General features: G+C 40.0%; 1 protein-coding gene across 4 annotated transcripts in view; it reads left to right on the top strand.

Annotated features, from left to right (window-relative positions):
- CDH13 (cadherin 13) overlaps window positions 1-15576 on the top strand; it is a 781695-nt gene that overhangs the window by 134860 nt on the left and 631259 nt on the right. For all 4 annotated transcript variants that reach the window (XM_038368674.2, XM_043494836.1, XM_038368678.2 and 1 more), the window contains exon 2: window positions 8771-8882. In XM_038368674.2, the coding sequence (XP_038224602.1) occupies window positions 8771-8882 (112 nt within the window). The remainder of the gene's footprint in view (window positions 1-8770; window positions 8883-15576) is intronic.

Raw genomic sequence — 15576 nt, forward strand, 5'->3', positions numbered from 1 at the left:
ACAGAGCTCAAATGAACTCACATACTTATGCCAAAGATTATGAGCCCCATTGAATGGAACCTGCCCCGGGATTTCAATAGGTTTTGGATTGGGCCTAATGAAATATTCTTTATGAAATATTTTTGGGGCTCAATTCCTGATTTTTTTTGAATGCTTGGGGATCACAATACCGCTCTTGTCTTTACCATAGCAAATGAATCCATGTGCTCTTTTAAAGGTCTATTTTAGCAAGTTTTGTTTTGGTTTTAGCTTCCTGGTGCAGTATACTTAAAACACAGATATACAATGTTATACACTAAGCTAAGTTTTGTGATATAATAATAATTGCTGTGTGTTATAACACTATGGAATGTAAAGAAAGCAAGAGATGGAAGGTTATACCTTTCTGATAACGATCATGTTGTTGGGAAATTATACATATATCATATTCAGTATAGTTGCAAGAAATTTCATCTGAAAGTGCTATCTGGTGTAGGAAATATGACTTAATTTTTTTTTCTGTAATAGGTTCTGCTACATCAATATTTTTCTGTAATTACAATAATTACTTTTCCCCATGCAAGTGGATATGAAGTGGCATAATTATGTTTAAGAATTTCTTAAATTTTTTTTATAGAGATTAAAATTTTCACTCATCCAAGTGTTTTTCATGGAGCCATAACTACTGGAAAATAGCATGAAACTGTTTGGTTCATTAGATGATAAATAACTAAAATGTTCTGTATAAACAGACCTTGGAATAGGCTATTGTCACAATATGGTTTAGGTTTGGATAGTTCCATACACTACATTTAATGAGAAGGAAAGTCTGACTTTTAGTGTGTCTTATTTATGCCTCTTTCGCTGGGGCAATAGTGCTACAGAATGGCTCATTTGCATTATTCTGTTGCCTGGAAACTATATTTATTGTGCAACCTTCTCTAAATAGGCTAACCAATTGCAATCTCATTCTGCTGGTGTATGTGTTTGTCACAGAAACGTGTTACCATCTTTCATAATGCAAATAAAATGATTTGGGGCCAGGCTCCGCTGCCCTTAATCACACTAAGTAGTATTTTACTCATTGAGTAGATTTATTTGCTGATGATGAGTGGCACTTTACCAGATCCATCTGTAAAATGGGACAAATGATACTGACTGACCTCCTTTAAAATGCTTTGAGATGTACTGATGAAAAGCACTATATAAGAGGTAGGTGGTATTACTAGTAGCAGTTGATTTATTTTAATGGGACTACTCATGGAGAAAAGCACTCCTCATCATGAGTATCCAGAATCTTGCTCTTTGTTACTAGCCCCTGAGAATATTTAATTAATATGGATGATAATTTTGGTATGGATGTAAGGGTTTGGACAAAGGCTAATCCTGATTATTTTTGCAAAAACTGCTTGGTACTGTTGTAGCAAAACTTACACTCAGGCCTTAGGCTAGAGTTTCTTAACTATACCTATGTATCCAACTAAGACCTCGGTTATACCAGCCTGCTGAACATCAGTTGACTTCAGTGACAGCTTTTAGGTGCCCAGCACTTTTGAAGATCCATCCATTTATTTAGGAGCCTATACTTAGGCTCCTAATTTTGTAAATTTTGACCTAAAATTCCAGTCTTATTATTAAACGATCTGCTAGCATGGACTCCAGGGTACTATTGGGACTTGCATGGATATAGGGGTCCATGTGAAAAGTCTGGTTCTGATGCTGGTTTAACAGCCTTATTTTACTTCCTCTATAGAACTTAAACTTGAGAAGCAAAGTACCTGCCTGTTCAAAAACACTTATCAGTAAATCACTTCTTAAATAATCAAATGAACAAGATTTCCCATATCAGGGAAGATACACGTTTTATTCAATGTGTGATACAACTCTCATAATAAACACTCATTCTTTTATGACCCTTTCCTTTTGAAAGTTCTCTTTGTTAGATAGTCCCCCTAAAGACTTTGTCATATTCTGATTCCAGTTAATGGAAGTCTACCACAGTCATACTTCTTAGTGACAAGAGAACTGAATTCATTTGAGCCAATAAAGTCACTCTAATTTGCATTTTCATAACCCACCCTTCAGTACTCCAAGTGTGACTTTCATTTTTAGGACAGAACTATGCAGTAAATGGATGTGCAGACCCTTTAAAAGGATATTTATCATCCTTGAAGAATCTTATTGCCAAATCTTAATAGCATTTCTTACAACAATGACTTGAATTCACTATCAGATTCAGAAGTAGAGCTGTAGAGGTTTTGAATAGGCTTTTCTGAACCATCTCATGATAAAAAAGGACGTTAATTCCTATTTTTTTCTCTTCCTCACAGACTCACTCACTCCCCTCCTCCCCTCATATTTAAAAAAAACCCCAAAACACACCACACGCAATCCACCAATAGGATAGAATTCCGAAAAACAGCATTGCATTTCTTTTAGCCTATATAGGTGAGTTTGGTGGTGCTGTGATAATGAAGTATAAATCAGTGCGTAGTTTTACAGTATTATAATACCTTTATGAAATTAATAGGCCTCTGTTTGCCAGAAGCTGGGAATGGACAACAGCGGAAGGATCACTTGATGATTACCTGTTCTGTTCATTCCCCCTGATGCGCCTGGCATTGGCCACTATTAGAAGATAGGATACTGGGTTAGATGGACCATTAGTCTGACCCAGTATGGCCATTCTTATGTTGAGGCCCTATTTTTGAAGCACCTGTGGAAGAAAGGGGTCTTTAGATTTGGAGTAGCTACTTAGCCAGGATTTTAATTTGTGTAACAACATATCCTTCCCTGATTTTTCATTTTGAGATTAACTCAGTGTTACCAACTCTCGCAGTCTGGAGTTTTTTTCTCACTCTACAGCCCCTGGTGTCATAGTATTATGATAGAATATATGCAAGAACCTGAGTTTTTAATTTAAAAAACAACAAAACAAAACTGGTTTCTAGCTCTCATGATTCCAGAGAAAAGCTAAAAAAGATGAGCTGAGTGTACCCCATACCTTAAAACAAAACAAATAGCAAGAGAAAATAAAACCTAAACTTGTATAATTTTCTGAACATCACATGATGTCTTTGGGCCTAACTCCTGATTTTTGAGCTCTGGAGGTTGGCAATACTGTCACTTATGCCTGATTCTCTTTTCCATGTTAACTTTTCCTGTAACTTTATAGGGTTTTATGGTGATTTCTTAGTGTTAAAATTGCTCGCATGGAACCAGGGATAAAATGGGGACCTCCAACTTTAGAATATTGTCATCCTAATAATCTGAGATTTCTTTGTATTTATATTCATTACAGTTCACCCTAGCCTATGCACTGACTATGCCCCACTTACGCCCTGTTTGGATATGCCTTGTGCGAGTCTTCTGCATAAGGATGAATTTCACCCCATAAGAACAATGTGAGATGTAATTGGCATTCTGAAGATTAGGGTTTTTTATAATTGGGATTTGATCTATTACACATCAGGCTGACAAGTATTCGAGAAGGATTAGAGTGGAACAGGTTGAGAACATCACTTCCAAATCTGGGATATGGCTGATCTGATCTGAATGGAATTCCTGTACAACAAGCAGAGAGATCTGATGGTTTGAAAATCTCATTTTATGTTCTATTTGGGAGCTTGTTTTAGAGGCTAACTTTCCATCAATTGCAGAGAGGCAGAGAAACCATGTTCTGAGATGAGGTCACATACAAAGGGTTTCAGTTCAGGTTCCTCATGAATATCTGCTGCGGGAGAGGTATAAAAACTGTCAGAACAGTTTTGCTTAAATGCAATTTTGGTGAAAAATGCTGTTTTGTTGTTTCACGGGGATGTATCATGGGGATTCCACAACACTTTCCCTGGGAAGGATTTTGGGGTCTGAGAGACTTTGTACCGAATGGTTACAGCCATGGCCTGGGATGGGCCTGATCCAGAGCAGAGTTGTTCACCCTAGCTCAGTCTGAATCTGGCAAAGTATATAGACACAAACCTGGGCCTTCCATGTCCCAGGGCAGTACCCTAGCCACCATATTCACCAAAACATTAGAAAGGTAGGTTTTTTTCTCTCTGTCCCAATGTGGAATGGACATTCATTTCAGAGCCTCAAAATCTGCTGCAAGACAGAATTGTTCTCCTCTGGTCAGCTCTGATAAAAAAGTGAGATCCCCTTCTGCTTTCCATTCCATGGTTCTTGTGTGACCAGCTTTCAGGGCAAGCACTGAGATCAACCATGACCTCTAGAATATGTTTATTGTTTTATTAAGATGTTTAGTAGGCCTAATACCACCATGGGGAACACAGCTTTATCTACTGACCTTATGACCAAGCTTACATAGGAGCTAGCTGAACCAGTGACATTTACTTATAAAGATCAGTAATAAGTTTGCATAGACAAATTGTCAGGATATTAAAAATTGCCTCTTCAATCTTCACATTTTATTAAGAAGTAAATTACATCAGGTGAGACGGTTTGGTTGTATATGTGAGTCCATGGGCTCTCTAGGGCTGTATGATTGAACCCTGCAGTTTGCTTTGCAGGGAACGGTTCACTTCCAAATTGATTTAGGTTGTTCTGAGCAAATGGTATTTCATGTTCAGTCATTGAAGGCTGCAGATACTATTTTTCTCAGTAAAAGAATGGGATACTGACCCCTTTTCAGTTATAGAACAGTGTACTTTTAGCTTTCAAAATTCTTATCTCTTTGCTTCTTAAATATTACAAGAAGCTCATTGGCTAAAGTCAAAAGCATTTTAGCATGTGCTTAATAAGGGAGGCAAGGAAGGAAGAATCCCATTTCATAAAAAATCTTGAGGTTTCAACATTTAGTTAGTACAGCATGGGGACAAAAACATGTTTTGAAATGTTCATTCCAGGTTAGTGCCCTTACCACTGTTCAATTGGCTATTTTGGGTGCTTCTCTGGTGCCTCTCTTGTTTTGACCAGAAATTCCATCCTGGACCTAAGAAACCTTCCCAATGAAAGTTTAATTGAAACTGATGGATTTCAGCAAAAAGTTTCAGTTTTGATGGTTTTGGTAAAAACATATTGCCAAAAAATTCTCAACCAGCTTAAGTGCTTTGCTAAACAGGATGGGTTTGCTGAATTGGAGGCAGATATGCCCTTTAATTTGTAAGTATGAACAGCATTTGTGTACCTTCACAATGTTTTAAAATCTCCTATATGCAAAATAAAATATTTTCTTTGGGAGAAGATATCTGTAAGCATTCAGATGCCAGTTCTACTTTCTTTAAACAGTTAACGATCCAGGAAACTTTTTTTTCGGACACACACAATTATGAATTCTGTATGGTGCTGAAATTTAGAATATGTTCTGCTTTAAACAATATTCTCTTTTGCTTTCAACACAAATCTGTATTTGGTTTATTTTTTTGCCAAGGCTTTTCAAAGTGAAGACCTTTAGCAGACAAAATTTTAAGAAGATAGACATTTAGTTCAATAGAAGAATTTTCTTTGTGTGAAAAATACATTTACAAGAAGGACTGTGCTTCTAAAAGATAATTAATAAAAACCTTCCATGTGATGACAAACTTGACATCTTGTCTAATGTCTGGAAGAGAAGAAAGTGTTTGGAATTGCACAGCTAGAATAAAATGTTACATTTCACAGCAAGGCCAGGCCTGCATTATATAATTATTTCAAAGAGATTAAAGGTCACATTCTGTTTGCTAAGTTGACATTACATGAGTCCTGTATACTAGACTTTCAGAAGTGAACTCATGGCATATTTAGATCATCCTGATTTCACAGCAAACACACATTGTCTGAGATTACTGACCTAGATGATATCCAAATCAGTTTTCCAATCCTAATCTATGTTTTCCAAGGCTACAAACTAGAATTCAAGATTCCAGAGGCTAGGCGATCAAGCTAGGATTTACTGCCTCTTTTATGTCCACCACCATGTATTTTTTTAGCAACAAAGACATGTTTGTAATTAATTTTATCTTTATCATTGAAAATGTATGTACTTTATGGGCTATTCTGCCAAACTGGGCTGGTTTTGCAACACTATGTAGTTTACTGTTTGTGTCTTGACACGGGAGTACAGGAAGGAGTATCACATTTTATTGTCACTAATTCATGCTGTGTGCAAGCCCATTCATTGACATCATGTGTCAACTGGGCCTAATCTTTAAAAATACACTGTTGCAGCTCCATGCAGAAAATGCATATGCAAATATATAATGCCAACAGATCCTCATCGTCATTAGGCAGGATCAAACCTGAGACCTCTGGAACTTAATGCTTAAGTCTCTACTGCATGAGCTAAAAGACACATTTCTATTAGCCAAGGCTGTTGCAGGTATATCACTCTCTAGTTGATCTAGGTGCCACTATGTGTGACACTTTATCTACATCAAACTGGTGTGGGTTACATGCTTCATTTTCATGCACTATTACTGTGGATTTGCATCCAGATGGAGTAGTTGCACATGCAAATGGCTGATTACATGCATATCTGGCCACATCTGTGAATTAAATAACTAATTTGCAATTTTGAATGTAGGCTTTGAAAATCTGGACATTACTGTGTGAGTCCTTGATACAGAAGGACATTGGAGGGCAGAGTGAGGCACTGTGGGACAATTTCTTAGCTGTGTAAATTGGTGAAGCTCCTTTAAAGTCAATGGATTTATGCTGATTGACACCTGAGGATCTTGCCCTTTGTTTGCAGGTTGCTGTTTATTAAGAGAAGAAAGGGAAGCAGCAATAGTATGGCAGACATGACAGTGTTGCAAAGTGGCTTAGACTCTGCTTGCTTGCGCTCTCTCTTGGTTTCTTACTTGAACAAAGGGGCAAATGTGGTGCATGTCATAAGGGATGAGAAGTGAACCCGCACTCTGCCAATTGGATTGTCACGAAACATTCTGACTATTGCACACAGTGTCTGTTCATGTCTAGCTGGCCTTTTACAGCAAGTGTTTATGTGAAATAGATTACCCGAGAATCAGTTTCAATATGAGCAACTGATATAAGACCAGATGGGATACTGTCCTCCCTGTGCTTTGAAAGACCAAGTAATGTAAAGCCAACAATGACTCTGTAGTGCACCAGGATTTTCTGTATGGAAAGAAAACCTGGGTAGCATTCTGATTCTTTGACAAGAGCAAACAAGGGATGGCTAATCAGGGAGCATGCTAGCCTAAGATTGATAATAATAATCACCTGTCCTCTGAACAGAGAAACATGGCAAAGAGGTTTATCTAACAAAGGTAGCACTGAAGGTGATATGCTGGAGGACCTTGTTCTTACTCTATGGGGAGGAGGCTTATTTGCTGGAATAGTCTTAGATCACTGAAAATGATGAGCTCTTCTCTCATTGGCAGGTCAAGCATTGTAGGTAGCTACTGAGTATAAGGGCTCTTTCATGCGGGGATTGCATGTCAACATTTATCTTTTTGTACTAATGAAAGTCAAACTTATCATTTTCTCTTTAGTTACTCTGTAGCCCTTCTCTGATCTTCTTTTGGGTGTCTAACTGGAGACATTTTAGGTGTGTGTTTAAACTAATGGGAGCTGTAAGTGCTCTGCATCTCTGAAAATCAGGACCAGAGGAAACCCCCCAAAAGAGGCCCCAAATGCATTTGAAAATTTGGATGCTTATATTTGGGTATGGAAAAGTAAATATATCCTCCCTGCTACCTTGGATCTGGCTCTTCTTTCTGTGCTTTATTTAACCCTTAAATTTTCGGAGCCTTTTTTTCCTCTCCACTCTTTCTGTGACTTTCCTACCTGCTCCTCTGCCATTTAAAGCCCACCAAAGAAAATAGTCTTTCAGCTTGTTATCTCTATTCAGTGATAGAACATAAATCTTCTGAAACAGAGATTGGTTGGGAATAGGTACAATGCCAATTTTATTTTGCTTTTAACCTCCTTCCCTTGCCCAGATGTTCCTGTCGTGACAGGTGCTTTGGTGATCACATACTAACAGTAACACAAGCTGTATTTAACTTTACCCTTCAGATCCAACTACAGAATGATGTACACATTCCATTTTCAATCTTTCACTGGGATAAACAACTTTTTGATTATGGGGAAACCGGACAAACTCTAGCTTTGTGGGGGTGGGGAATTGACATTTTCCATCTGCTGCCAGAGTTTATATGAAGGAAACTTTTGTGACATGAAACTTTACCCTTGAACAAAAGACTTCTTCACTATCTCAGAGATTTACTAAACTAATCTAGGCCTTGAGTCAGCAAATAACTTAAGCATACTACAGCCCTATTTATACTTGCTTATGTCCCATGACTTAAGAAGGACTTAAGAACAGGCTTAACTTTAAGCAGGTGCTTAAGTGAGTTTCTGAATTGAACATTATTAATCTTAGGTACATCTGCACAATGTTGGCCTGGGGCAATGTGGATGGTGGCTCAGGCTAACTGCCCACGTATATGCACCCGAGGTTGGGCAGTATTGTATTCAGGCAGCTAGCCCATGACGCCACACTGCTATTTTCAGTATGCTAGCTTGAGCAGTGCTAGTGCATGTCTGTCTACCCAAACTGGGCGTTACCCCACCAGCTGCAGTGTAGATGTATCTTTAGACGTATTATTTTTTTGCAACCTCTATATTTGCCTGTGTATATGCTGATTGAAACTTCTCATGGAAAACAATGGTTAGAAAGTTGCAAAGGGAAGCTATGATGTGCTGGATGTGTGGGTGGTTTTTGTTTTTTGTTTTTAAATGAACATTGAGTCCAAACTTGCTAACATTCACAAAAGCCAAGAAGATTGGTGAACAAGTGGATATTAAAAGTCCGTTCCCTCTGTTTCCTCAGGTGCTGTTGCTTGTATTTGCAGAAGATTTAGAATGCACCCCTGGATTCCAGCAAAAGGTTTTTCATATTGAACAGCCATCTGAATTCACAGAGGACCAGCCAGTTCTGAACTGTAAGAAATGTAATTTTCATATGTCATTTTTGCAAAAATCTGTATTAACCACAGTCTGAGTGTTTTTGTATCACACTGAATTTATCAGAGAGCTCTTTCTCCTTATGACATGATTCCAGGAACAGTTTCCACCTGGGTACTACAATAGCTCCTCCCCTCCCCTTAAAATCCTTTATTTATACAGATGTTTGAACTTTGCTATGAATGAGGGTTGGCAAAATTCTGCACATTTATCTGTTGGGGTGTGAATATTTACATGGAAACTCAGGATCATCTTCTGATTTTATGAATGAATCACCTCCTGCATTCTTTGCCTTTCCTGCTCTATCAGTACATGACCATATAGAAGGCTCTTGACTGGCCTTTCAGTATAAATTCATTCTTCCATCCCAGGAGCCTGACCCAAAGCTCATTGAAATCAACGACAATCTTTCCATAAAATTTAGTAGGCTTTGGATCAGGCCTGAATTTCAACAAGTTATTACCATCTCTTCTTCTACAAAAAAAAAAGGACACTAAACTATCTAAACTACTACATGCCACAAGGGGCCACAACAGTGGTTCCCGTAACCAACCAAGCAATATTGTTAATCTATCCAACTATACTCTTAACCCAGCAGAAGAATCTGTCCTATCTCGGGGCCTCTCCTTTTGCCCCTCCACCCCCAGGAACATGATACAGTTCTGTGGTGACCTAGAATCCTATTTTCGACGTCTCCAACTCAAGGAATATTTCCAATACATCTCTGACCAACATATTAACCCACAGAGACCTTCCTACCAAGACTACAAAAAGAAGGATTCTGGTGGACTCCTCCTTAAGGTTGAAAAAACAGACTGGACTTCTACAAAGAGTGCTTCCGCCGACGTGCATGAGCTGAAATTGTGGAAAAGCAGCATCACTTGCCCCATAACCTCAGCCATACAGAACACAATGCCATCCACAGCCTCAGAAACAACTCTGACATCATAATCAAAAAGGCTGACAAAGGAGGTGCTGTCATCATCATGAGTAGGTCGGAATATGAACAAGAGGCTACTAGGCAGCTCTCCAACACCACTTTCTACAAGCCATTACCCTCTGATCCCATTGAGGGTTACCAAAAGAAACTACACCATTTGCTCAAGAAACTCCCTGAAAAAGCACAAGAACAAATCCGCACAGACACACCCCTGGAACCCTGACCTGGGGTATTCTATCTGCTACCCAAGATCCATAAACCTGGAAATCCTGGATGCCCCATCATTTCAGGCATTGGCACTCTGACAGCAGGATTGTCTGGCCATGTAGACTCCTTCCTCAGGCCCTACGCTACCAGCACTCCCAGCTATCTTTGAGACACCACTGACTTCCTGAGGAAACTACAATCAATCGGTGATCTTCCTGGAAACACCATCCTGGCCACTATGGATGTAGAAGCCCTCTACACCAACATTCCACACAAAGATGGACTACAAGCCATCAGGAACAATATCCCCGATAATGTCACGGCTAACCTGGTGGCTGAACTTTGTGACTTTGTCCTCACCCATAACTATTTCACATTTGGGGACAATGTATACCTTCAAATCAGTGGCAATGCTATGGGTACCCGCAGGGCCCCAGAGTATACTAACATTTTTATGGCTGACTTAGAACAACGCTTCCTCAGCTCTCGTCCCCTAATGCCCCTACTCTACTTGTGCTACATTGATGATATCTTCATCATCTGGACCCATGGAAAAGAAGCCCTTGAGGAATTCCACCATGATTTCAACAATTTCCATCCCACCATCAACCTCAGCCTGGACCAGTCCACACAAGAGATCCACTTCCACAAAGAAAATAACAGAATGCCACTAGCCATCACCTTCAACCCCCAACTAAAACCTCTCCAACACATCATCAAAGATCTACAACCTATCCTGAAGGACGACCCATCACTCTCACAGATCTTGGGAGACAGGCCAGTCCTTGCTTACAGACAGCTCCCCAACCTGAAGCAAATACTCACCAGCAACCACACATCACACAACAGAACCACTAACCCAGGAACCTTTCCTTGCAACAAAGCCCGTTGCCAACTCTGTCCACATATCTATTCAGGGGACACCATTATAGGGTCTAATCACATCAGCCACACTATCAGAGGCTCGTTCACCTGCGCATCTACCAATGTGATATATGCCAACCTGTGCCAGCAATGCCCCTCTGCCATGTATATTGGTTAAACTGGACAGTCTCTACATAAAAGAATAAATGGACACAAATCAGACGTCAAGAATTATAACATTCAAAAACCAGTCGGAGAACACTTCAATCTGTCCGGTCACTCGATTACAGACCTGAGAGTGGCTATCCTTCAACAAAAAAGCTTCAAAAACAGACTCCAATGAGAGACTGCTGAATTGGAATTAGTTTGCAAACTGGATACAATTAACTTAGGCTTGAATAGAGACTGGGAGTGGATGGGTCATTACACAAAGTAAAACTATTTCCCCATGTTATTTCTCCCCCCCACCCCACCCCCCACTGTTCCTCAGACGGTCTTGTTAACTGCTGGAAATGGCCCACCTTGATTATCACCACAAAAGGTTTTCTTCCTTCCCCCCGCCCCCTTCCTGCTGGTAATAGCTCATCTTAAGTGATCACTATCCTTACAGTGTGTATGATAAAACCAGTTGTTTCATGTTCTCTGTGTCTGTATATAAATCTCCCCACTGTATTTTCCACTGAATCCGATGAAGTGAGCTGTAGCTCACGAAAGCTTATGCTCAAATAAATTTGTTAGTCTTTAAGGTGCCACAAGTACTCCTTTTCTTTTTACCATCTCTTCTGTGATCTAATCAGTTGATCTGGGTGGTCCAGTCCCTTTTCCAATGGACAGGTGTCCACATCACAAAAACTACCACCTGAGCTGAGCTGGCATTGATTCTTGGCACCGTACACTCTACGCAGACAGGCCAAAGATTGAATGGGCCATAGAGATATAATTCTTCTTTCAACCCTAGAGTTTGTCTTTCCAGGTACATTAATGATGCAATGTTGCAAAGCTTGCACTGCTGTTGTTCATTATGTATTGGGACCTGTTCTGAGGATTTGAGACTTCAAGGCTGTCAACCTAAAATGCTTTAGCGCTTTAATATGAGCCTTAAATAATTTTCAAAAGAAATTTCAACAGAGTTTGTAAAAAAACCTGCATTTTCCCCACATAATTCATGTTATTTAGTAGCCTTTTCATGTGATCACATTTGGTTCAACAGCTGAAATTAACAGTTCATATGTAATAAGATTTATGTGAAAGTAAGGTTCAGAGTTTGGATCAAAAATACAAAGCAATAAAATTCAATTTAAGGAATACCTTTTCCCTCTCCATCCCCTACTTATTTAAGATTATATTGTGAGAAAGTATTTGCTCTGCTTTGCAGTTTATATCAAACCTCAGATACACATGTGGTTAGATATTTGGCTATATGTGTGTGTTCTCCCTGTGTGCTGTCTCAGCTCTGTGCAGACAGTTGGCAAGGCAGACCTTGAGCAAACCACCCAATGACCACAAGAGCCGTTAAGGTACGAAGGCACCCGGCCAGGTTTATTGTCGACAAAGCATAGTAATAGCACCTGGCAGAGTCTATGAGGATACTAAGACATGTATGCCCATGACAATGGACACAGCTCAGTCAGTGGTGGGATTTTCCACTGCCCTTGGTTGGCCAAAAATACTCCCTCTGAGATACATATTTATACCCTGATATAAACAAGTTACGTACTGTCATCCTGACCTTCTGTTTTAGGAAGGGTCGATGTGTTTCTGTTATCCTTGGGGAATGTCTGATCCTTGATATTGGGATGTGTTTGTGTTTGTGTGAGTACTCTGTACTTAGCACCTCTTAGGAATGTGTACTTCTGTAATATCAGCCCTGTTCTTGCCAGGTTTTGTGAGTAGGTTCTGCCTCGTACCAGGCCTCTGATACAAGGACTTATGTCTCAGGCTCTCTTTCTACTGCAACATGTACTACAATTTTGTCACCGGGGCCAATTGAAGTCAAAGGAAAGACTCCCATTGACTTTAGTGAGCTTTGGATTGGATCCAGATTTAGGGTCAACTTTTCTAAAGCACTTGAGAGACTTAAAGCACTCGAGAGACTGAAGCACTTGAGCACTTAGGTCCCTAAGTTCCATCTCCAAAAGTGACGTAGGCAGTACATTGTATTGACTTTCAATGTGATATGGGCTCCTAGGTGCCTGAGTTGAAGCTGGAACGTAGCATCTTAAGTTACTTAGGCATTTTTGAAAATGTTGCCATTATGCACTAAAATGTGTTGCCAGATTTTCAGAGGTGCTGAGCACCTTTTGGATTCCATAGAGTTCAGGTTTTCATTTTGTTTAAAAGAAGACCAGAAATTTGTTGAACAGACATAGCAGCCAAACAGCATGTGTTTTAAGCACATAATGTTGGGGGTTTCATGGCCTCAAAGGATAAAAATGTTCTCCTGTTAAAATTTAGTTAAATGCAAATAACCTTTATTGTCTCTCTCTTTGGCTGTATCTGAGTACTTTGATGCCTTAGCACGTCTGTCCAAATCTCTTTCTGATTTGTCCTCGGTCTGTTCAGCAGTATAAAGGACAAACTGTTTAAGCCATTGTTGATTGGACTAATTGTGGTCACCCAGCAAATTGCACGGGTGTGAAACTGACACAATAATTAAGACATTATTAATTTTAAGAGGGGGAAGAGCAGGAGGGAATAACAGCTCAAAACAATCTTGGGAATTAAATTATTAAATTAAATTATTTTAATAATCAGATGCTAAGCTGGCCTAATACATAACATGCGACAAAGACAGCTTGTCAATGTGCAAGTCTAGCTAACTCAATCACTTATAAATAGTGTGTCCTGGATGAGACAATATTAAACCTGTGCATAGTCTTTTCAGTCTTGTCTTCAGTGGAATCAATATTTTTAATTGTGCATGTTTAAATACACTTTGCATGCTGTTGCATTATTTTTATACCCATTACTCAACAGCAGTATAATTTAACGGTTGTATCTGAATGTGAGGCCTACCATGAGTATGTAAATTAATAGAGCCAGTATGCAAAGCAGGTCTATAATGGTGATTGCTTTTGTAGTCTTCAGTAAACCAAGCAGCTTTTAATTCTCCACTGAAGAGCAGGAAAACAATCATATTTGTTTTTTTGATCTTTTTAATTTCAACAAGAACATACTGTATATTCCATTGCCAGTGTTTCCTCCAGTAATTAAATATGGGTTATAGTTGTTTCGTATGTATTTACTAGTTGGTCATAAATGCAGCTATATTCATTATACATGAAACTTATTGAAAAAAAGAGACCAAAGCAAGAGCCATTTCTTTCTTTTTTTATTTGCATGCGTTCTGGCAATAAAAAAGTTATTTCACATATTCAGCAAACTTTTAAATACCTTCAGTGAAGAAATACAATCAACTAAGCATAGGACTCCGAAGAAAATAATATACAACAAAAGAACCACTGCAACTTTCAACCTACATGGGAACTATTTTACGAGGTTGACAAAGGAAAGCATATTTACATACAGAATATCTAAAAGATGAACCAAGGACAAATGAAAGGCAACATGGAATGGAGAGATCAACAGAGCTCAGCAAGGACTTCTAGGGTTGGTCTGCAGCTAATCTAGGTGAATCCACTCTAGCCTTAGAATTTATTATGAATTCAACAAAAATAATGGTTAGAAAATACCCTACTCTAAGGAAGATGTGGAAGGCAGGAATAAGAAATGATGAGATTTTCTTGAAATGTGGCAGATAAGATCTGAAGGGTTTCTCTTGGTAGCAGTTCCTCAGTTGCAACCAGGCTTCCTGAAAAGTGCAGGGATGAAAGCCTAGTCCCATTGAAGTCAATAGGAGCATTGGGGTCTTGCCTTGGGCATAGGAGCCGACTTCTGCAGGTGCTGGTGAGTGCTCGACCCCACTCTGCCCCCGGCCTGGCCCCGCCCCCACCCCTGACTTGCCCCCTCCCGCCCCTGCTCTGCTCCCATTCCAACCCCTTCCCCAAAGTCTGCACCCCAACTCTGTCCCCTCACTGCCCCTATTCAACTCCTTCCCCAAATCCCCGCCCCAGCCCCGCCTCTTCCAGGCCTCCTCCCCTGAGTGTGCCGCATTCCCGCTCCTCCCCCTTCCCTCATGAAGCTTGTTATGCTGCGAAACAGCTGTTTTGCGGCAGCAAGCGCTGGGAGGGAGGCAGAGGAGCGGGAATGTGGCACGCTCAGGGGAGGAGGCAGAGATGAGGTGGGGTGAGGAGGGGAGCTTGGCTGCCGCAGGGTGCAGAGCACCCCTTAATTTTCCCCCATGGGTGCTCCAGCCCTGCAGCACCCACGGAGTCAGTGCCTATGGCCCTGGGAGCGGGCTTCTTCCAGAGTTTCACCAAAGCCTGGGTTTGGTCAACTTCAGGGTACACTTTAAAGCTCTTCCGTTCAATCTTCAACAAGGCCTCGAGTTAGAAATCTTTTACCATCAATGCAGATGCTAGCATTTTTTGGTAATTTGTGAGTGTTCTGTTAAAGAGACTAATATTTTTAGTGTTCATTTTCGTTATGGCATGCCCAGAGAACATGGCAGTGGCTGTAATATGTAGAAACACTTGAATATGAATATATCGAGTCAAATTCAGCCTTGATGTAATCTTCTGTAATGCAAATGGCTAATAACA

This window comes from Dermochelys coriacea, chromosome 12 (genome assembly GCF_009764565.3).
Source record: "Dermochelys coriacea isolate rDerCor1 chromosome 12, rDerCor1.pri.v4, whole genome shotgun sequence".
In the NCBI taxonomy this organism is placed as follows: Eukaryota; Metazoa; Chordata; order Testudines; family Dermochelyidae; genus Dermochelys; species Dermochelys coriacea.